This window comes from Typopeltis vanoorti, chromosome 17, assembly GCF_054136105.1.
Source record: "Typopeltis vanoorti isolate ZY-2024b chromosome 17, IOZ_Tvanoo_1.0, whole genome shotgun sequence".
Taxonomy (NCBI): domain Eukaryota; kingdom Metazoa; phylum Arthropoda; class Arachnida; order Uropygi; family Thelyphonidae; genus Typopeltis; species Typopeltis vanoorti.
This window is the reverse complement of record NC_143565.1, coordinates 16060857-16086541: the sequence shown is the minus strand read 5'-3', so window position 1 is coordinate 16086541 and position 25685 is coordinate 16060857. Positions and strand designations below refer to the sequence as shown.

The following is a 25685-nucleotide window of genomic DNA, read 5'->3' as shown; positions in this document are numbered from 1 at the left end:
CTGTGTCTGCTCCACTGATGAGACAGCAATAAAGGTCAAAACCAGTCTGAGTGGTGGCCCTTCCCATAATGCACAGCATTATACATATTCATAAAGATATGTGCTTTGTATTAGGCGATATTGAGGGAATTGATGTGAAGTCATTAGCCTCTATATACAAGTAGCTCAGTCGTGAAGTAACTTCACATGCAAACTTTGTTTGCTTACACTTGGATAAATGATCAAACCAAGAATATAATTTCTTGGCATCTTTAATATATAGCATAACCAAGTGAAATAACTTTCAATACAGATGTTAGCACTCCTAGTAATAATCAAGATACTATATATTCAAGATGTCAAGAAATTATATTCTTGGTTTAATCCTTTCTCCAAGTGTAAACAAACATTTGAGGGTGAAGTATCTTCACAACTGAGCTACTTGTATTAAAGTATATTATTAAGTATACACACACACACACACACACACACACACACACACACACACACACACACACACACACACACACACACACACACACGGACAATGTTATACTTCTAAATAAATCCGCTACAAGTCTGCAAGATTCACTGACTAAATCGAATAACTGTTGTAATAGATATGGTATGAAGGTCAGCAATAAAAAGACAAAGACAATGAAAATAGGCAGAATCACTGAAAATGTCAACTGTGTTGTGAATGGAGAAACTGTGGAACAAGTAAAACATTTCAGCTACTTAGGCACGATTTTTGGTGAAGATGGTAAATTAAATATAGAAATAGGCAACAGAATCAACAAAGCTCATATGGTAGGAACTATTTCTCTCTTACTGCATATTGAATAAATTCATATGCAATAAGAGAGAAATTAGTCGGAACACTAAATTAGCTATACAAGACAGTGTTCAAACCAGTTTTAACTTATGGATCTGAGAGCTGGGTCAGAAGTAAAACACTTGACCAAAGACTAGAGACCACAGATATGAGAGTCCTGAGAAAGATTATAGGTGTGAACAGATGGCATCAATGGCAATATCATATTAAAAACGAGGATATTAGGAAAGAACTTGACATTGTCAGCATCCAGGAATGCGTTAGCAGAGCTAATCTCAGGTGGTACGGTCACTTAAACAGAATGGGCGAAGAAAGATTAGCAAAGCGAGTGTTCTCTGCCAGGCTGGCAGGAAAAAGACCCAGAGGAAGACCAAGATATAGGTGGATTGATACAGTACAAAGTGTCTTAGACTATAGAAATAGAAGATCTGATAATGTTGGAGTCTTGACAAGTAACAGACTGATTTGGAGGAAAATTGTAGATAGGAAGTTAGTAATGATGTAATTTTTTTCATGTAGTACTATCATATCCTGTACACCCCTTGAGGGTACATGGCAGGAATTTGATGATGATGATGATGATGATATATATATACACAGGTAGTTATCACTTTATGAATTCCCTTTATGAATTTTTTGGATCAGAATTTTTATTTTAAATTGTTTATTTTAAATTCTAATTGTTAACAGAAGGAACTGATAAAGATGGAAACTTTTCTATCAAAGAGTTTTGGAAGAGATTCAACATTTTAGAAACAAGAGCGCATGGCATGAAGTTTCCGAAAAAACTATGAAAGGAGTATGGCATAAACTTTGTCCTCAGTTTAATGATAATTTTGAAGGCATTTGAAGATCTAACAAAGATTGTGAATTCTGAAACTCAAGCGATATTAGGTATTGCTAACCAGTTGCAAATGGAAGTTTCGGAAGGTGATGTTAATGAGCAGCTTCAATCTCACACCATGGAACTCTTACCCCTTGACTTAGAAGAACAAGAAAGAAACAAAGAATAAAAAGACAAAGACAATAATGAATATGAAGCTCCAACTTGGTTTTTCCCTGTAAAAGGGCTAGAAGAAGCATTTAAACGTCTTGAAAAATCTCACACAATCTTTAAATCGCAAAATTCAGACTTTGAATGATTTAGTAAGTTTTCTCATGAAATGAATAATGCTTCTGCTGGCTATCGAGCTTTTTTTTTTTAAAAAAAAAGAAGTAAAAGTCAACAAATGACACTCGAGGCTTTCTTTGAAAAAAAAAAAAAAGGTGCATCGAAGCTTCCTAATATATCTCCTACTACCTTAATGGCTGCCAATTCACCTGGTGATATAGAAATGAGCTAATTTTTTTTCAAAGAATCTTTTTTAATTAAAAATTTGTTTTCTTATGTTATTTTTTAAATATGTAAATCTTTGGCCAGTAAAGTCTTTTCTTATCATTTAATGTTCATTTTATATTTTATATATTCCTTCTTACAAATGCAACTCATGCTTATAGCATTATTTCTAAGGCAAATAAATTCCCACTTTACGAATGGTCGCCAGGAACCAATTAATTCGTAAAGGCGAGAACAACCTGTGTGTGTGTGTGCGTGCAGGTGTCACTTTATTTCACTTCCATCCATGAAAAGTTGAAAGGTAGTACATTAGTAGTGTGGGTAGACTACGGATTTTTTATTTTATTTTTTATATTTTTTAAAATTTATTTTTAACATAGTCTAGAAACCCAATTCTTGCGACCAAACATGGAACCTTTTCAAGTCACTGCAGGGCTCCAATAAATAGGGCAGTGGTCTCACACCAGGAGATGAAATTCATCTCACATCTAAAGACAATCACAAACTTGGAAAGATTTGCATACTCAGACTGTTGGTTGAGCAAGTATATTAACCACTTGGCTAACCATGCTGCAAAATCAATGTCTATGATTTTCCCCACTGACTTTAAATCTTATGCACAGGTTTGTGATAAAACTTTTTTTTTCCATTTGACAAACTACAATTTTCAAACACTGAAAGCTATGAGAACATACACAAGTAGTGCTTTAATGTTTTTTGATATGAATTGCACTCATGAAAAGTTATAATTGTAAATCTATTGCACATAGGTGCATTAAATACTCCAGAAACCAAGATCTAGAGACTAAACATTGAGCTTTTTCTCAAGCCACTACAGGCTTCCAAATATGCAAGATGGTGATCTCACACAATGCAATGAAATTCAAACATTTATCTGCATTCAATCTTCAATGAAGTGGGGGAAAAAACAAAAAAAAAAAAAAAAAAACCCATAATTCCATTTCTTTCTTTTAACTCTCTTTATAGCCACTTCTGGATATAGGTGTCGCTCAATTTTCTCCATCTGTTTCTATCCTGAGGATGTTGGTGACAAGGAATTCCAATTGTTTCCCTTATATCATCTGATCACCTTCTTTCAGGTCTTCCCACAGATCTTTTACCTTCCATATGGCTGTAAATTTTTTTTGTCCATCTATTGTCCTTGTGTCCTGCCTATTTCCATTTCTTTCGAAGTATGTTTTCTCCAATATCTAAAAATTTTATTTTAGCTCTTATTTCTTCATGTTTGATTTTATCTTTGAGTCTTATGTTCAGCAGACATCTTTCCATTCTTCTTTCTGTTTTTTGCATTTTATCTATTATTTCCTTTTTGACTGGCCAGGTTTCTGCACCATATGTCATAACAGGCAATACACATTGGTTGAATAGTCTTGCTCTGCTTTCAGGTTTTATTTTGCTGTTTAAAAATATCTTCAATTTTCCAAAAGCTTACCATTCCATCCCTATTTTTCTTTTCACTTCTTCCAGGACTCCCAGTTTCTTCATTGTTAACAATTTTCCTAAGTATACATACTCATCTACTATTCCAATTTTTTTATTGTTTACCTTAATAATACTGTGTCTTTCATAGTATCCTTTTCAGTTTGTCATTATTTTAACTTTCTCAGAATTAATGCCTAATCCAATTTCTAGTAATTTGGATTAGGCATTAATTATTATTGCAAGCAATAATAACAATATCATCAGCAAATATAATGTTGCTTAATTTAATTGCATTAATATTGACTCCTTTACTGGACAATTTTAAATTGCTCATCATATATTCCAGTGTTAATGTGAAGAGTTTGGGAGAAATGGTGTCTCCTTGCCTTATTCCTTGATTTATGTGAAATTTTTCACTTATTTCATTGAGAATGATATTTGCTGTAGCATTTTCATAAATATATTTTATTATATCAATAAATTACTTTTCAATGCCATAATCTCTAAGGGCTTCTATTATTGATGTTTTTATGCAATCAAAAGCTTTTTTAAAATCTATGAAGGCCATGAAAAGAGGAAGGTTGTATTCATTGCATTTTTCAATAAGCAGGCTTATTGATTGAATATGATCTATCGTACTGAAATTCTTTCTGAAACCAGCTTATTCAGAAGGTTGTATTCTATCAAGTCTTGTTTCTTATCTATTGGTTATAATTCTAGTGAAAAGTTCATATGGAATAACAAACTAATAGGTCTGTAGTTTTCTAGTTTTAATTTACTTCCTTTTTTATGCAGTAAAATAATGTTTGCATTATTCCATATTGGGGATGTTTCTCCTTTTTTGGTGCATTTACTGATGAGGGTTTTCAATTCTTGTTTTAGAATATCTGCACATTCTTTAATCATCTCTATTATTAAACCATCTTCTCCAGCCAGCAACTTTATTGTTTTTCATTTGTTTTAATGCTTTTTCAATTTCAAAGAGTTCTAATGGAGGTGTATCAGAGGTATTGTCGTAGTCCATTTTTTTTTGTTGATTCTGAAGTTTTCTTTCTATCTTCACTTTTATATGGATTCGTGTGTAGAAATTTTTTGCTTCTTCTGTGATTTCTTGTTTGCTAAATAATTTTCTTCCATTCTCGTCTTAAAGAGCTATAATATTCTTTCTTAGAATTCTGAGGTTTCTATCTTCATCAATGATTTGGATCATATAATCTTCTCTTTTCTTAATATCTTCTTCTTCTGCAGCTTGTCGCACTTAAGTGGGGTCACCGTTTTTGGTGAGTCCTCCACATCCTCCTGTCTTGGGCTGTAACCACATCCAAGTTCTTCATCCTCAAATCCTCTTCTAACAGCTCCCTCCATCTCTTCTTTGGTTGCCAGCACTTCCTCCTCCTCTGTACATCCATCTGCATGACCTTTCTTCCCATATATTCATCCTCCCTCCTCATCACATAACAAACCATCTCAACCTTGCCTCTAGTATCTTCGCTCCTAAGATTGTAAATTTCACTGTTCCCCCTTGCAGTCATTTCTCAGATGATCCTTTCTGGTCACAACACACAGCCACCTAGGCATTTTCATCTCCGCTACCTCCATCCTGCTGATGTTATTTTTCCTCAGGGCCACAGTTTCCATAGCACATGTCAATAGCTCGTCTTACTACTGTCCTATAGATTTTGCCTTTTAGACTGATCGGCACCCTCTTATTCCATAGAATTCTCTTGATTCTGCACACAGCAAGATGTCACCACCTCCATCACAATATTAAACAGGAACAGACTTAATGCTGACCCTTGATGCAAGCCAACTGTCATCTGAAAACTTTCTGTCTGCCCCAGGCAGGTCCGAACTCTTGTCTTCACATTTCTGTACATCTCTTGCACCAACCAGACATATTTCTCTGGTATCTTCTTCTCCCTCAGATACCTCCAGACTTCTTGCCTTAGCACTCCATAGTATGCTTTCTCCAGATCAATAAACATTCTTCTTTTATATTTATCCTTCTTGCATTATTTATTACTGTTATTTCACTAGTTCTTCTTTTCCCCTTCTGCAATCAATTGTTTTCTCTTTTCAATGAGATGTACTGTTTTTTTTCGAGATTTTCCTAATCCAGCTCCTTTTGTTTTCTTTTAAATTTGTGCTGATTCAATAAGAATGTTTCTTATTTTTTCTTCTTCCTGGTCAATGTTTCCATTTCACTTTTATAAAAAAAATGAGATCCATAATCAGTAATCAAATGGAGACTGTCCATAATACCAGTTAACTCTCCCAATACCTTTTATCTTTTCTTAACCAGTTCTTCCAAATATATTACTATTATTATTATTTATATGGGCACTCCATGGAGTCAAAAGTCTCATCGCGAGAGACCCATTCTCTCACGAGAGTCAAATCCATCCTCATAGGGAACATTCTACAGACTTGTCATCAAGTTGGTCACTTGTCTCTGAATCTTCTCCACCACCTTCCAATTCCCAAGAAATGCAGGTGACCAAATCTGTGCACAGTAGTCAACATGTGGCCAAATCATAGCCTTATAAAGAGACTATGATTGTCAATGTGCTCTTCAGCATCTGAGTAATCCTCTGAGCTATTTTGCCAATTCTTGCAATATGTCTTCTGAATTTCAAATTCCTATCCTCACCAATTTCCTGTAAACTAGTACTAACAATATGATATGAAGAGTGTAATCTTTTCATCCTGAAGTGCATTACCTTACATTTTACAACATTGAACTGACAACCATTGTCCTTTGCTCACACTGCCAATTTATTTAAATCATCTTGTAAGATATTTACATCACCTTTATCAACTATTGCCCTCCCTAGTTTTGCATCATTAGCAAACAACTAAATGATCTCCTTCAAATCTTCTACTATATCATTAATATACAAATTAAAGAGTAGTGGTCCTAGTACAGACCCCTGGGGCATTCCACTAGTCACCCTCATTCACCTTGATTCCACCTGACTATACTCCACTCTCTGTCTATCAGCTATCCCCCTATCCATGCCACCAGCCTCATATCCATACCCATTTGCTCCAATTTATGTAATAGTTTTCCATGCAATACTCTGTCAAATTCCTTTGCAAAGTCCAGTAGTACCATGGTGTAGCCATTACCTTTATCCAATGCTATTGTCACTTTATTATAAAATGTAAATAAGTTACTCAGACAGGACCTACCCTTTACAAAGCCATGCTGTGCTATGATGTGCACTTGCATCCCTTTCCACCCACTATTGTATTTTATCTTTCAGTAACTTTTCCAATACTTAACCACACTCCAGAGATACTAATTGGTCTATAATTTGCTACTTCTGTCCTGGAGCCACCTTTATGCAATGGAACTATCTTATCCTCATTCCACTCCCTTGAAACCTTGAAGAGCTGAGACTTAGACTAAACAACTTCATCAGAGGCACTGCCAGCTCATTTGTGCATTCTTGTGGCACATGAGCAGGCATACCATCCAGGTCCACTGCTGTAGGTCACATCACTGTAATCATTTTCTTCTTGGTAGCTCAGCCCATAATCTTGTGAAAGTTCCTCTTTTACAGTATGCCCTTCATTCAGACATTCTCAACCTCATCTACTTTGGTACTACAACAGGGTCAAGTAGAATGATCGCTGGGAATTCTAGTCTCCTGATCACTTGCTCTGAGTGAGTTTCTAAAATCCTTCCTTGCTAGAACCAATTGCTGCAAAACTGAACAAGGCAAATTATCTCATATCATGAGAGAAACAAAACACACACACATACCATTTGCCTCCTGCAGTCTTTTGCCAGAAAGACATCAAATGCATTTTAAATAGCCTATGTACCAAAGAGAGCCCTCTAGTCACAAGACCAGAAGACCATCTCCCCAACTGTGTTCAAAAGTTGTTTTCTAGAATACCCCTAATCTCTATCATCTCTACACTTTTATGCTCAGCTGGCATCAATTCCAATACACAGAAATAAGCCTATATTCAGTCCACTCAAAAAATAAAAAAATAAAATAAAAATAAAATAATAATAATAAGGAAGGATAAACATATGTGATCAAATTATTAACCCAGTGCCCTGTCTTAGCCTTCTTTAAAATAATGGAGAAGATCATCTCTTGATGATCTTTTACATCAAGAGCAAAATTTTTCAATACCTGGAACCTTTAATCAGTGACTGCCAACATAGATTCTGTAATTCAAATCAACGTCAGATCTCCGAAGTCTACATCACTCGCCTCTAGATGCCTGTTTTGGAAACATTTGAAGAAATTGCTGTTACTCTTGAAAAAAGTCATGGAAAGACTTTGGTAAGCATATAGATCAATATTAGGAAGACAGCAAAATGTTTTGGAGGCTATTGAAAAGATTAGAAATGGAGGACAGAAGTGAAATGAATCAGAGATAATAAAGGTGACAAGAAAACTGAAATTAAGGATATCTGGAGTAATTACTATGAAATACTTGTAAGACTATTAGATAAAACATGCAGTAATAGAAAATATTCAAAAGGGATACAATTGGGAGAATATATATCAATACTTCAGGTAGAGAAAGCCATCTTCTCTTTATGTTGCAACAGAAACTGTCTGGTCACGTCTAACCATTCCTTTCTATCTTTCCAAATTCTTCCTCTGTGAACACTATTCCAGTTCAGGTTTCTTTTTTTTCTATATCTCTTATCTGGTCTCCCCACCTATTCTATTGTCTTCCTGTTGACTTATTTCCCTCAAATTTCATTTCATATTTTTCAATATTCTTCCTAGATCCATTCTCATTATATGTCCAAACCACTTCAAGTGACAGTTAAAAGCATCACTTCAACATTTTCTAGTCCTAAACTATTCCTTATTATATCTTTCCAGGAACTGAGAGGGAATTTGTCTTTAGTGGAGCAGATAATGGTTATATACTGGTTATAGATCTAAAAATGAATTACTGTGTTTGTTTACAAATGCCAGATATTTTAGAAATAAGGGATATGAAACAGTTTCACTAATTGAATGTATTCGTCCCAAAATCATTGGAATAAGAAAAATTTCTATTCCCATTAGAATGAAGACGATATTCTAATGGGAATAGAAATTGAAGGATACAGTGTTTTTTGTGAGGATAGAAAGGACAGGAAGGCAGGGGAGTGCTGCTGATGATAGCAGGAGAATTATGTCCACATAAAGTAGATATGCAAGAGGGAAATAGTGGCAATGATTATGAGGCAGTATGGTATTACATGGAAGTTGACAGGAAGGCATATTTAGTTGGATGTTGCTATAGGCACAGAAATGTGGAGGGTGGTGATGAAGAAATGTATAAACAATTTGCATTAGTGAACAAAGGAAGAGTAATTATTATGGGTGATTTTAATTATGGTGGTATAGATTGGAATGAAGAATAGCATTTGGGAATAAGGAAAATGAATTTCTCGAGTTCTTGAGGGATAAATATCTCAGGCAGAATGTAAAGGAGGGCATGCAAGGATCGAGAGTTTTAGATCTGATCATTTCATCATATTATGTAATTGTGAACAGGATTTCACATTTTTCTACAGTTGGTGAGAGTGATCATGAAATGATCACCTGAGTTATGGCTAGCAATGCAAACTTTTGTGAGGAAAGAATATATATGTGAAATTATAAGGCTGGTGATTATGAAGCTTAGGAGACAGCTATAGCATGGAATGAGAAGCTGAGTAGTAAGGAATAAATGCTGATTGGGAACTGACAAAGAAATACATAACAGAATCAATGTATGAATGTATTTCGAAGGCCAAAAGGCTGAACAAGGTAGGTGTAAAATGGATGAATGAGGAGCTTAAGCATGAAATCAGGAAGAAGAAGGTACTTTGGAGGCAGTACAAGATAAATAATGGTAATAATCAATTACATAAAAAGTATAAAGAACAGGCCAGGAGAGTGACTGAGTAAGGAAAACAAAAGTGCAGTATGAGCAGAAATTGGCAAATCAGGCAAAGAAAAACCCCAGAGAGATTTTTAGATATGTGGCAAGTAGAAGAAAGAATGATCATGGTAAGATGATGTTAATGGACGAAAATGGTAGAATGGTAATTGCTGCAGAAGACAGTGTTGAGGTATTCAGTGATCAATTTATAAGGATGTTTCATCCTGATTAGAGTGGAATCATGAGGAACTTAAGTGTAGAGGACATGGGAGAGGATGGCTTAATTGTGAGTGATCAGGAGGTATTTGAGGAAATAAATAAACTTGATGTTGATAAGGCGATAGGATTTGATGACATATCACCACACATGTTAAGGGAATTGGCAGTAGCATTGGCATGCCTGTTTAATAAGAGTCTTACAACAACACAGGTTTCAAGTGGAATGAGTCTCCAATGCAAAGCTATGCTACTTTCCAACCTTTCACCACAATCATTCATCCCTGAATCTTCATCTATTGGACCTTTCTTCTTACTTTTTCAAACTAATCTCTTCTCTAAATGCTCCATGTCATTCTGCACCAGTCTTGATTCCCTTCTCAACTTTAAGTCTAATATCTTCACTCGTGTTCATATCAGCTTTTTTAACAATATGCCTTCATTTCTCAACAGTTCCACTGTCTTTTGCTTCCTCCGTTTTCTTTCCAATCTGTACTGTGTCATTCACTGCTATTATATTATATTCGCTTTGTCCAACTTCTGCATCATTCATGCTACATTGATGACTGCTTGCACAAAATCACTTGTTTTTTTTTGGAAAATTTCTTACTACCCCACTGCTGTTCTTTCATATTAACATTATTTTTTTTCACTATTCACTAGCAAACAAGAACTAACTCTTCTCATAGCAAAAGTAGATCTAATAATCATTAGCATCATCTCTTATCAGTGTTGAAAAAGGTTCCTACCCTAAACCATACTTACCTAGAGAATGTGTCTAATACAAAATTAAATGATAGTTTCATTATATATCTGAAAATCTTTTTCTCTATGTTACCTTTGATAGTTAAGAATATTAGATAATTAGTGTTTATAGTAATTCACAATTAAAAAAAATGGTTAACAATAATGACAATATATTTTATGAAGTTGTCAAATAAAGTATAACAATTCAAGGGCATATGCATGTAAGCTTAACTATAAAATAATGAACTGTGCAAATTAACACCCAGTATTATTCAAAACAGAAGAGAAACAATTTCTTCCTAAACTCTCTTCATTATAAATATGAAAGATAAAATTATCATTGTGGGAATGACAACATGATTAATACAAACTAAATCAAACTGAAATAGTTACTAAAACTGTTAAAAGTAATATAATCATTAATTAGTAAACTTGCTGTGAATTTCATTTACAGATTATGCCATTCATCTGAACATAACTAGCCCTTTTTATACTTAAGAGAAAAATAGAAGTTGCACCTTCTGATAAAAAGTAAATAGGTACATACATAACAAGAAAAATTAATGATAACAGAAATGTTTGCATCACTTACAAAATGCATGAAGATATGAGTGCAGGAAACATACTGAATAAACTACATACTGTTTAAAAAATAGTTCAGTCATAAAACATAAAACTTATTTTCCGTGCACCCTATCTGGTGCACCTGAAGTCAGTGGCATTGTCTTGCCTTAACATTGTCACGACCCTGCTATTCATATATAAAAATAAAAATGCAAATAAACTTTATCCAACAAAGCAACTGAAATGAACATTAATTATAAACTATGCAATGTCTTTGTCAGAAGGACATTATCAGGAAGGTGTTATAAAGAGAAGAGTCCTATATCCAGTATGGAGGCTATTGAAGTTGTGTATATCCAATATGCAATGAAGAGAACATTGGTTGGTGATACTATTTGATATTAATTTCCTTGCTTTTTGATATACTGGCACAGCTATTCTTGTTTAAAATCAGTTGATTTACTATAGTTGAAGATTCTGTGAAGAGTCTCTCCAATCGGTATTTGGTTCTATAGATACCTCCCCCCCTCCACCACACACACAGTCCTCTGCTAGTTTTTGATGCATAATCAACCAAACCCAACTTGTACTATAGGAAATCTTATATAGTTCTTATGTTTCATGCATTTAATTGCCACTAAATGGCAGCCTGTCCATAATTAAATCTGGCATGAACAACAGATTATGTAAAATGCCTGAATGGATGAAGGGTCCAAACATTTTCTGCTATAACAAAGGAGCAAACTCAGCTTATTGATAGATTTAAATATAGTTTACAAAATTTAACATATTTTCATGATAACTTGTTAAAACATGAATTAACTATCATAGATGAGTCTTTCATTAATGATGTATACCAATTCATGGTTATGAAGATCATTTATCATTCCAGAAGAGATAATTCTATATAATCTTGCATTATTGTTGAAAAACTATATATTATATGTGTAGTAGAGAACTTAATATCATACACAATCACAGTAACTTCTATGGATATAGGTGAATTTCTCTTGTAAAGTAATATCATGATTATGTCCAAATGAACAAAACATCAAAGCCTATAATTAAGGTTTGGTTAACACTACTGATTTTAATTATGACTTTTCATATACTAATAATTAATGTGTTCTGACAGTTAACAGTCTAATATAACTGTAATATTATGATATACAATGTCTAAGGGTATGTGGTATGCTGCTAGAATTTCAGAAAATATAAACTAAAATGTTCAATTATACATTTACAAGTAAAATATTAGTTACATTATTATTATATCTGAAATCACGTAAAAGTATATATATGACATCATAGTCATCTCAAACTATCAAATGAAACTTTTTTTAAGCCTTCTTAATGTCCTAAAAACCATATTAAATATTAAGTGAGATCATCATTCCCATTGGAAATAAAAGAAATACAAGCTATGCTCTTCAACCACTATAATATGCAAACCAGTTTTATTAATTAAAATTATTACATTTAATGTACATACTTATTAGTGATAAGACACATAATTGTTTCTTACATAAAATACTTATGCACTACACACAAAAATTCTAGAATCTTTGCTTTCATTTGAGTGAAAGAATGTATCCAGTGTTGGTTGTCTAGTGCTTTGCTTGCCTTTGGTTGTTCAGGCCAATGAGTAAATAATGCATTTGAGAAGAATGAAAAAAAAAAAAAACAGGCAAGAACATCCCTATGTGGTGGAAGAACAATAAAAAGTGAGCATGCCATATGCTCAACTGCTCAGAATTAAGTGCACACTATGTAGGTTGTAGAGATGAAAGTGATTTAAGTTGTTACAAAGTTAAGTCAGAATTTGTATCTAAGTAATGTTATAAAAACAACATTAAAGAGGAAGATACTGAATAGAGAGGACATCAACTATAAATAAAGTCACATCATAACAAGTAATAATCATGTATTTTTCAAAGAAATATTTATCAGCAATATTGTGTAGTATACACTTAGCAACAGCTATTGTTATAAAATCATATGCATATATGCTAATCTCAGCTTTTGAGATAACAACTCTACTTGGGTGAACATTTTATGGTTCCTTTTATCAGAAAGCACTGAAGATAATTTCTTACTATGGTGAACTCAACTATTATGAATGAGTCCTATCATTAACCTATCCATGAAACACTTATGACAAATATTTGAAATTCTTTAAGTCTTAAACCACAACCGAACAATTATTAAAGATATTGTGTTCTTACTGAAATTTATCAAATACTATAGACTTTCAATATAATTTAATGCCACAGTGCATCTGCCACACTGCGTATTTTTATGAAAATTGAATTATAAAAGGTCTTCATAACAAATGCATATCATATCCACAAGTGCAAATGCAAAGGGTTAAGCCAGATTTTAAAAGACCATGTATTTAGACAAATACACACAATAATAAAACACTGCATGCAAACCAGAATGCAAAAAAATGCAGCTGGCATTTATTCGTCTTAAGTAAATGCTTAAATAAAATCTAGAAAACAGAAAATTGCACTGCTCAAAGTGACTTAAGATAAATTGTGCTTTAAACCCATTCCACATTAGCATGATGCAACTAAACACTCGATCTCTATCAATATTTACATTTCTCCTATAGTTAGGTAAGCAGGCAACATTTCAAATATTTCTTGCCATACATTATTTAGAAACAGCATGCATCAAATCAAAAATATTAGACTTGAAATTGTTTTACCCTGCAACAGCCGTATATGATGCTACTGGCTGGGCTGCAGCAGCAGCAGCTGCATAACTCCTAGCTGCTGCTGCTGTGTAGGCTGCACTTGCTGCATATGATGCCTATATTAAAAAAAATATAATATAACAAATAGTTAATAAAAGAGCTAAAAATTGTATTATGCTACTAAACATCTATATCATACTATAGTGAAACCTGTCAGATGAACAGTTAGCAGATGTAAGACTATTACACTTTTTTTTATATATAGCTACTTGACAAAGATTATATAAAAAAAAGTGTAATAGTCTTATGAATAATTGTCAAGAAAAAATTCAACATAATTAGCCGCTGTATTTTTTAAATGTTATTTTTAAGTGCTTTTTCAAAGGAATGACTATCAAATGAAAGGGAGTTGACATCTACCTTGGCATATTTGTTTAATATGAGTCTTACATTTGGACAATTTCCAAAGGAGTGGAAGGAAGAGAAGATTGTACTGCTTCATAAGGAAGGTGATAGAACTCAAGCATCAAATTAAAGGCCAATCTGTGTGTTAGGTGTTGGGGAAAGTGTTGGAGAAGCTAGCAAGAACCAAAATTGGGTTGACAGCAGTGGTATTATCTTTGATAGATAGTACAGATATGCTAAAGGGAGGTCATATTTTACTAATCTATTTACTTATTACAATAAGGTGACAGCTGCATTGGATGAGGGAAATGGTTAAACAGCAGTATACTTAGATTTTGCAAAGACTTTGATAAATTACCACACGATAAATATACAACTTACTCATACCAGAAGGTATGAGCAAGTTGTATGAATCTAGTGGTGTACCTCAGGGGTTTGTTTTAGGGCCATTGCTGTTTAACCTGTATGTTAAACATATTGGGAAAGATTTGAATGGAGATATTCAATTGTTTGCAGATGATGCAAAGTTGGGAAGAATTATGAGGAGTAGAGCAGGTGTTGTGATTTTAAGAAGACTTGAGTTGAGTGAGTGAATAGGCATGAGAGCAGAGATGCCAGTTCAGTGCTGCAAAATGTGAGGTCTTAAAATTTGAAAAACAAAGATGGGATGTAGAATTTACTCTTGGTGGGATATATTATTGGAGGTGGAGGAAATAAGAAATCTTGGGAATGATGGTGGATAAGAATCTAAAATTTAGAGCACACATTGCAAAACATTGTCAGGACAACAAAATGAATTCTGGCATTGCAGAACCTTATAGAAATAAGGAGATTCTGGTACCATTGTATAAGGTCTTGATTAGGCTACATATGGACTACTGTGCACAGATTTGGTCAATTGGTTTTCAAAAGGGTGAAAGGATTGGAAAGGCTCTAGAGGTGATTAAGGTAGTTTCTGGTATCTGGAATGTTGAGTATGAAAAAAAGGTTGAGAAGATGCAATTTGCAGAGTCTAGTGGATAGGAGGAAGAGGAGTGATATCATAGAGATGTACATGTTGAACATTGAAGAGGTTTTTCATAAAATGATAGGAGAACAGAAGTTATACATAGAAAGGAGATTGTGAGAAGGAGGTTTTTTGCATGAAGAGTTTTGAATGATTGGAATACATTGCTTGAGAGTGTGGTGTCTGCATAGAATTTAAATGCATTTAGGGCATGGTATGATGAACTGAGTGTATGACAAAGGGACTTCCCGCAATAAGTCTTTGGGGGATTCTGGGATGATAATAAAGATAAATAGTTCAATACAAAATATGCTGAACCAAGTGTAAATAATAAAATGGAGTTTATTATTTCAAAATCATAAAGCAGAGTATTAACTTAGTGCCAGCAATAAAACTGTAAAGCAGTTTGAAACTTAAAATAAACCAAAGCAGAGATGGAGCAAAAAAAGGGAGAAGAAGTCGACCTAGGGATGCTGAATGTTGATACATTTATTATTAAAATGACTATTTTTATTAGTAAGATTTTAGAATGTTATTTGTTAGCTTTCTCACAGACTAACAGGTTTGAAATCAGGTAATCAAAATCTGAGGTGTCTATGCTTAGGTAGAGATGTGAGCTTTGGTGATAAGTATCCGTATTATTATTTCTGTTAAACAAAACCATATAACTTTATAATATCTCCTTTTAATTATCAAAAAGAATAAAGTTTGTGTTTAAACATTATTTAATTCACCAAACTGAAAGATTCACAATACTCTTTTTTTGGGTCATCATATAAATTAACAAAGTTTTAAACTTATTGAGCAACCACATTAGAACAGACATTTATTTGTTTTTTTTTTGTTGTGAAGCATGTTTTAGGATGCTGGCTGTTTAAATATATGATAAAATGTATCTGCATGAGTTACGGGTCATCATCATCATCATCAAATTCCTGCCATGTACCCTCAAGGGGTGTACAGGATATGATAGTACTACATGAAAAAAAAATTACATCATTACTAACTTCCTATCTACAATGTCCCTCCAAATCAGATCTCCAACATTATCAGATCTTATATTTCTATCGTCTAAGGCACTTTGTACCGTATCAATCCACCTATATCTTGGTCTTCCTCTGAGTCGTTTTGATGCCAACCTGGCAGAGAACACTTGTTTCACTAATCTTTCTTCGCCCATTCTGTTTAAGTGACCATACCACCTGAGATTAGCTCTGCTAACGCATTCCTGGATGCTGATAATGTCAAATTCTTTCCTAATATCCTCATTTTTAATATGATATTGCCATTGATGCCATCTGTTCACGCCAATAATCTTTCCCAGGACTCTCATATCTGCAGTCTCTAGTCTTTGGTCAAATGTTTTACTTCTGACCCAGCTCTCAGATCCATAAGTTAAAACTGGTTTGAACACTGTCTTGTATACAGCTAATTTAGTGTTCTGACTAATTTCTCTCTTATTCCATATGAATTTATTCAATTGACTTCCTACCATACCAGCTTTGTTGTTTCTGTTGTCTATTTCCATATTTAATTTACCATCTTCACTAAAAATCGTGCCTAAGTAGCTGAAATGTTTTACTTGTTCCACAGGTTCTCCATTCACAACACAGTTGACATTTTCAATGATTCTGCCTATTTTCATTGTCTTTGTCTATTTATTGCTGACCTTCATACCATATCTATTACAACAGCTATTCAATTTAGTCAGAGAATCTTGCAGACTTGTAGCGGATTTATTTAGAAGTATAACATCATCCGCATAAAGCAAAGAGCTGACAATAACATCTCCAATTTTGATATCATGTTTAATACCACTTTCCTTCATAATGTGATCCATATAGATAATGAATAACAAAGGGGATAATGTACATCCTTGTCTCACACCAGATTTAACATTAAACCATCTTCCTGTACTTCCTTCAATTCTAACTGCTGACTTACAACTCAATTAAAGACTGAGTATTGCTTGATATAATGCCCCATTGACACCATATAACTGTAGCGTATTGAATAGCTTCTCTCTCTTGGCACCCTGTCATATGCCTTCTCCAAATCGACAAAACTTAAGTACAGATCTCTGTTATATTCCCATGCTTTCTCGACTATTTGCTGTAAAGTGAAGATCTGATCCTGACAGCCTATATTTGGCATGAATCCAGCTTGTTCTTCACCAAGCGTTTCTTCCACAATTCCTCTCAACCGCTTCTCAAGTATACTTGCATAGATCTTGCCAGGAACACTCAGTAGGGAAATACCTCTGTAATTCTCAATTCAGTTTTATTTCCCTTTTTATATATGGGTACTATGAATGCTCTACTCCAATCATCAGGAATTCGTCCCTCTGTCCAGGCTTTCTGAACTATGCAGTACAGCCACTGTAAGACTCTTATACCACCATACTTCAGCATTTCTGGTCGAATATCATCTACTCCTGCTGCCTTTCCACATTTCAAGCCTTTGATGGCTTTTTCTACTTCAAGTATGGATATGTATTCCTGACTGAATGCCTGGTCAGTGTTTTTTACCACTGTGCTGTCATCACTGCTTGTTTCATTTAGCAGTTTTTAAAAGTAATTACTCCATACTTCAAGGATATCTTTTTCTCCCGTTTTCATGTCACCTTTATCATCTCTAAGTCCTTTTACAGCACTCTTTCCTCCATTCCTAAGCTTCTTCAACAACTTCCAGAATATTTTGCCACCTTCTTGGTATTTATTTTCTATATTCTTGCCAAAGTCCTCCCATGACTTTTGTTTAGCTAATTTTACACAGTGTTTAGCATTCTTGCATTTGTCTCTATATTCTCTAAGAGCACAAGCTGACTTATTTGCCAGGAACTTTTGATATGCTTTCTTCTTTTCCTTCACTGCCTCTTTAACTTCCTGTGTCCACCAGGGAGTTCTGATTTTTTTTATCCTTGCAGACAACTTCACCACATGCCTCTTTGGCAGAATCAATCAATGTTTTCTTCAGAGTTTGCCACTGAATCTCCAAGGTTTGATTTCTGTTCTCAAACTCTTTCATTTTTTCTTCAATAATCTTTGTGTATTTTAGTCTACAGTTCACATCTGAGAGCTGCTCAACTTTTATTCGCTTTAAAACTTTCTTACATGTTATGCTTTTCAATATGAAATTCAATTCTATCCTGCTCAAGACTAAATAGTGATCACTTCCAATTTCAAATCCTCTGTACACTCTGGTGTCCTACACTAGGGAGAAAACATCACTATCAACAATAACATAGTCAATGAGACATTTCTTATTCCTTGCCTCTTTTCTCCATGTGAATTTGTGCACATTTTTATGTTGGAACATGGTGTTAGTAATAACCAGTCCATGTCTAGAGCAGAAATCCAACAGATATTTGCCATTATTATTAGCTTTGCTCTTTTCTCCAAATTTTCCCAAAATTTTTTTGTATGTCTCACAATCATTTCCTACTCTGCTATTTAGATCCCCAACATGGACCAACTTTTCCTTTTTCATTGTGTCAGATGCTTTTTCTAAAGCTTCAAAAAATTCCTCCACTTCTACCTTAGTAGAACCTTCTGTGGGACCATAGGCACAAATAAGTCTCATTGTCCAAATTCTCATATTTGCCCACATTACTCTACTTGAGACTGACTGCCATTCAAGAATATTAGCCTCGTATTTTGTGTTGAATACTATGGCTATTCTTTCTTTTCCTTGATTGTCATTGCCTGAATATAACATTTTGTATTTATTGCTCAGAAAGATCTGACCAGTTTTTGTCTTTTTTGTTTCAGTTACTTGTATTATGTTGATCTGGTACTTATCTAATTCCTCAGCTAGCTCCATTCAGGCTTCTTATGTTGATAGTACCGGTCTTTAACTCTGGTGATGTTGAGTTGGAGTGTGTTTTCAGATTTGTTCCAGTAGCTGACTTTTCGCTGTTCGCCCTGGTTCCCTGCCAAAAACAACGGAGGCCTTGTTTAACTGGGCGATGCCCCAGCTGGCATGAAATTTTGTCATGTCGTACCATCATTTTTTATTTTGGTTTAACCAATAAGAATACAATTTGGTCGGCTAAACACCAAATACATTATTTATGTAATACAGTCAGAACTACAGGTTTGAAATGGTGTTGTTGGCTTTGTTTTCTTTTCTAAATATTCCATACAAAAACTGGCTAAAGAGGAGGTGGGGAGAGATCCATTGAAAATCATCCACTTCGTTATATATTTTTTCTAAAGGGGAGACAGTAGGATATAATAATGTTCTGAATTTTTGGAGATGTTTTTAAAACAGTTTTGAAATTTACAGAATTTTTTATGAAGGAAGGGAGGAGTCTTTGAAGGAGGGAGTCTGATAAGTGTTTGGCACATTTTTGAGACTGTCTATGTTATCGACTATTCAATGAAAGGTAGAAGGATATGGGATTATGAATTTTTGGGATCTTATATATATTCTGGTTGATTTAACATAATAAGATGTCAGTTTTTTAAGAATTTCTTTGGCTAAGATGTATTAGTGAGATTACTAGTGAGTCCCAGTAGTGAAAGTGAGTCACTACTATTATTTGCAATCCAATAATAAATAGTTCTGATTCACTCTCACTACAGGGACCACTGAAAGAGTCTGCTATAATGAATTTATTTTAGAATAACATTTTGCCAATAGGGCTTGGGTGGGATATTTTGATTTCTTAAAATCAGGGCACCTGTAGTTAACAGGAATAACTGATAACACCTATGCCTTTCTACACATTACTGCTACTATTTTTATGATGAATATGTTCTTCAAAAAATGAACACAAATTCTGATAAGAGATGATGATACCATAAACAGTCATAATGGTTAGTATTATTAGCATTATTTCCACATATCACATATTTCGTGTTAGGGCATTCACTACTCACTCTGGGAATGAATCCCACTCATTCATCACCCACCATGCAAAATATCTCCTTTCCATTTCACCATTTATTACCTTATTATTTTACTAATTAAAGATTTCACTGTGGTTTTTATGTGTTACTTTATTATTTAATTACTATGCCACAGGTTCCACTAAAAATCTTAATCTATCATTGTTCTCAATATTCCAGAGTGTCCTCAGACAATCTTACTCACTTGCATCTATACTCTTAACATTTCCTTATATCCTTATAACATTTCCTTATTACCTGATATCCAGATGATCAGATTTTAAATATGCTTGATGTTAATAAAGTTGTGTGGTGAGCAAAGGAATTGAGAGAGCCCTTGATCTGGCAAAAGGATGTTTTCCTGAAGAATAGAAAGAAGGAAAAAGTATTGGTACTGTATGAGGGAGAATGCAAGTCAGTGATGGCAAGCTACAAGTTTGTGCATATCATGTGTAGCAATGAAAGTACTGAAGAGGGAAGCTGATTATGGGTGTAATAATACATAATGAAAACAAAAATCTTTCCAGGAGCAGCATTAGTTTGTTACGGAAAGATCTTGCATTAGTAACCTAGTTACATTTCATAATAAGGTGACAAGTGTATTGGACAGAGGAGATGCTTCTGCACTGAATTTCCTAGATTTTGCAAAGGCATTTGATAGAACACTGCGTGATAAACTACTGTTGAAATGGTCAGTTAGCATACAGTTACAGAGATGGTTGGCTGCTATTAGTTAGCAAGTTGCATATGAGGGAGTGATGTTTTGAAAAGAAGATGTCCAAGTTCTCTTCTGGGGGTTGCTGCTGGCTACAGAATTTATATAATGATGCAGTTCTAGGTATAAAAGGATATATTTAACTGTTTGCTGGTGATGATGAATTAGGGAGAGCAATATCAGAGATGTGTCAAAGTGCCTACCATTGAAGATGTGATCTTGCAATAGGACTTGAATAGTTGGGTGCTTTCTGACACAGCTGTCTCTAATTCAGAATCACGAGCAAACATAAATATCTTATTTCATACCTGGAATTACATCATTACATAAATTCAGTAGCCAACAGCAGTCCCAGAAAAGAACTCTGTCACCTTCTTTTTCAAGACATCACACCCTCATATACATAACTTGCTATGGGCCCTACTGGCTAGTCATCTATGTAACTAACTACTAACTGACCATTTGTCATTCTATTAAATGCTTTTGCAAAATCTAGAAAAATCAGTGCATAAGCATCTTTTCAGTTCAATAAACTTGTCACCCTATCATTAAATGTAACTGGGTCACCAAAGCAAATCTTCTCTTAACAAATCAATCCATTTCCAGAAAGATTCCTGTTTTCATTATGTTTTATTCCACCTCTAATCAGCCTCTTCATTGCCATACCTGATACAGAAACTAGTCTATAGCTTACCATCACTGACTGGCATTCTCCCTCATAGAGTCCTAGTAATTTTTTCCTTCTTTCTACTTCAGGAAGACATCAATTTCTTTGCACATCCCACAATTTTATTAACATCAAGCTTAAAATGGGAAACATTTTGCATTTAAAACTGCCAGGCTCTCCTCTTCTTTCGCAACATTATTGCATGCTACTGAAATCTTCTCCCCCCCACAACATGAAATACACTGGTGAAATACATCACTGATCATTTTTACTATATCTTCAGCAGATGTGAAGATATACAGCAGAAAAATGAATATGAAAGACAACTAAAGTCAGTTGTTTATATTCTTCCTTTCACTAATCACATAGCTCAATCATTTTCTAGGATTTTGCTTTTCTGTCTTAGCCAGTCTACTTTTCTGTGCCAATTTTTCCTTCCTCATTACACATTACTTTCTCAATGGTTAAGAATTCATTAAGACTCAAATGACGTTAAAACAAATGGCAGATAATAAATCTTTAGACACACATCCAGTGAACATGGTAAGCAAGGGATGACCTCTTCATTCTGGCTCCTGATTTGTTGTTGAGAATCAAAAACAAGAGAAAATGTAAGGTGTCAACCAGGAATGGGAATTCTTGTGGAGAAGGAAAACAACTGACCAGTGACATATAATTGCTGACATCAAACATCATAAATTATGGTCTGATTATGGCTTCAAGAGATTTAGGTAAATCATCTCTCATGTTCCACCAAATGTGCAGCATTATCGAATACTATTCTCACATTTGGAGTGAGACTCCTAAAAGCTCCCTCAAAATGCTTGACTCAATAGAGAGGAGAGCAATTAGATTGATAAATGATCCATCTCTTACCAACTCATTCCTCCCACTTTCACATAGACGTTTAGTCTCTGCAATTTGTATGTTCTATAAATATTTCCATGGAAAATGTTCATCTGAAACAGCATCAATAATTCCCCCACTCTGTACTATGCCCATTGGAACACGTATGGCTGCTGCCCAACGTCCTTTCACAGTTCTCCTTGAAACCCACAGAACAAGTTTCTTTTCCTCCTCCTTCATCCCTGCTACTGCTATACTGTGGAACAGTCTTCCCCCTGATGTATTTTCCAAGAAATACAATATACAGGCTTTTAAATCGAAGCTCAACAAGTTTCTCCTTTTCCATCCCACTACTCATATACGGTACTAAAGTACTATAGGTTGACCAGCCAACCTCTTGTATATGGGCCCAGCCCAACATTTAAAAAAAAAAAAAAAAAAAAAAAAAAATCTTCTGTAGATGGCAACTAGATTTCAGGAGTGACAACCGGAGTTTGCTCATGACTATGCCCTTATTTTCTTCATTTGATGCTGACATAAAGAATTATCTCAACTTCAGTCATAATCCATGGATTATGACATTTGACAAATTGTTAAATGTCATAATTGTCCTTATTTGACAAATATGTGAAATATTTGTGAGATAACGAGAAAAGAAACAATTCAAAGAAGAAGAAGAAGAAAAATTCAAACATCCTCCAAGATATTCACTTTTGTCACCATTTTGTGGATGGATTACAAATGGTCAAATTCCACAAGAGTTTTCATAGCTTTCACCGGCACATGATTAAGGATCATTTTAGGGCAACTCTTCAGAAAACTTTCTAGTCAAGTAGACTGACCATGCAATATATACCTGGAAAAGCAACCTACATTCAAATTTTATTTTAAGATGATTTTTATATAGGCATTTTTCAAAAGATGGTTAAGACATCAGGTCTTAATGTAAGGAGGGAGGGGAGTCCTCTAAAAATTTCACTACTTAAAAAAAAAAAAAAGTCTGATATTACATTCTCAAACATGATCTGCAAAGTGTGCTTTTAACATGCTTAGTCAGTAGGTCATAAGATAACTAAGCAATGACCCAACTGTCGAATAAATCATGTTTCCAGACTGGAATCTATAGAATGCCCAAAATTTACAGAAAGTTTAAGGATATTTCTATAAATTTTGGGCATTCTATAGTATTATTATTTATTTTTATATAATATCATTTGTAAAACATATTTCCCATATTATTGCATTTAAACATGAAGTGATTAGCTGTGTGCAATAAAATAAACATCAATATCCAATTCACATAATCTGTCAATTTTAAATGCGTCACTTAAACAAGTTTCAAAAGTTATGAGCTCAATTAAACCTATTTCATGAAAAAAAATCACGATTAATTTCTTGGCAACCTAAAAAATTTTATATATCTTTATTTCTAATAAATCAAGACATTTTCTTGAGAAAAACAAATTATTTATAATTCCGATCACTAAAATATAATTTAATATAAAATTTATGAATTTTTAAGAAATTATTACAGATATATACTTGTACTTACAGGCAACTGATATCTGTCTGCTCCTGCATAAGCTAGGAAAGGGTCTTGATATACTCCTCTGTGAAGGACAAGACTAACATTTATATAATAAGTTAACATCAGTATTATATTTTCCATGGGAGAATTATAAAAATCATACAAGAAGCTATTAAATGGAAATACTAACAAGTTTAAAATATGCACAACATGATATTAAGCATATCACATGAAAATTTTCAAAAAAAAAAAAAAAAAGCAAGCAGATCAGGAAGTTTTACTGATTTCTTTGAATTATGTATATAGAACTGAATTCAGGAAAAAGTTTTCTATAACAGTTCACTTGATAAATCAAATTACTGAAATATACAATGAATACAACAAACTTCTATACATTGCTTTTACTGACTATTATAAGGCATTTGATACAGCCTATGATGCTCTTTTGGATGCTCTACTGATAAGGTGTAAATGTTGAAAATATCAAACTAATCCAAAATATTTAAGCAAATGTCAAGTTAACAAGAAGGGTTATTACAAGTATTCGAATCAATAAAGGTGTTAAACAAGATGATCTAATAGCCTTAGACATTCACGGCTACACTTGAACATATGTTCAGAAAAACTTGGCTGGACCAAGACGGTATTAATATCATAACCAGTCTTCAATTTGCTCATGCCATCATCCAAGAAGACTCCACTGAACCAATGGCGATCATATATGAAAAACTGAATAAGACAAGAAAACTGGCATGACCTGAAATTAATTTTACACAGACCACAACCAAGAGCTCAAAGTTGTTGGAAGTTTTTTCACTTGGTTATACTATAAATTAAAGATACCAAGAAATTATATACTTGGATAAAGGATTAAACAAGTATATAATTTCTTGGTATCTTTAATTTATAATAGCTCAAAGAATTCAGTCTTGATAGATGGGCTTTTCTACCTCAATACTGATATCTACTCCTGACTGCATCCTCTTTAATATTTTTTGCCAATACTAATCTGATTTAACAAACTTGCAAAATATTTACTACAGACTTGTAGAAGATTTTTACCTCCAGTTTTTTGTTACCTTTATTATCTCTGATTCCCTCTACACTACCTTTCCCCTATTTCTTATCTATGGCAACAGTCTTTAGAACATTTTCCAAAGTTTGGACCTCAACACAGTGCCAGAAAATATAAAAATTCAAATATGGAAAAAATCAAACTATAAACAATAACACAAAATAAAATTAAACAATAGAAATGTGTAACTACTGTTATTCAAATTTAACAAAGGCAGTTTCACTGCCTTGACAGATATCAGACATTTATTATTATTACACCCTCCGTGGAGTCGGCAGACTTATTGTGGAAGGTACATTCAACTGGCTATTAATTTATTTAAATTGCTGAACTACATATGTGTGTATACATACATGAACTGACTGCAAAACATTATACTGAAAAAACAAGTTAACTGTTATGTTTAGTTTGGGAAATACTAAGGTAGACTTTTCTTTTTTTTTACTTTCATGATATTATTTCCTGTATTATTTTCAATTAATTCCTATGATTTTAATTTTTTAACTACTGTCACACATAGTTTTCTTACATTTTTCTCCGAGGCTACCTGCTGAATTACTTGAAAATAACTTTTAATGGAATTTCTTCTTTTCAAGGGCTATCTATTTAACTTCTTGAGTCCACTGATTTTTCTATCCTTGCAAAAACTTTATCAGATGGCTTCTTGGCTGAAAGCCATCTGATAAAGTTTTTCTTCAGCAATTTCTTCAACATTTGCCACTTAGATTCCAAGATTTCATATTATGAAGGAAAGTGGTATTAAACCTGATATACAAAATTGGAGATGTTAATCTCAGCTCTCTGCTTTATGTGGATTATGTTATACTTCTAAATAAAT

At 33.8% G+C, this 25685-nt stretch overlaps 1 protein-coding gene across 4 annotated transcripts in view; it reads right to left on the bottom strand.

The window, feature by feature from the left end:
- The window catches only part of LOC150097180 (RNA binding protein fox-1 homolog 2-like), a 678934-nt gene that overhangs the window by 87967 nt on the left and 565282 nt on the right, over window positions 1-25685 (bottom strand). For all 4 annotated transcript variants that reach the window (XM_090406839.1, XM_090406842.1, XM_090406843.1 and 1 more), the window contains 2 exons: window positions 23797-23869; window positions 13726-13829 (listed from right to left, as the gene is read on the bottom strand). In XM_090406839.1, coding sequence (XP_090262965.1) covers window positions 13726-13829; window positions 23797-23869 — 177 coding nt within the window. The remainder of the gene's footprint in view (window positions 1-13725; window positions 13830-23796; window positions 23870-25685) is intronic.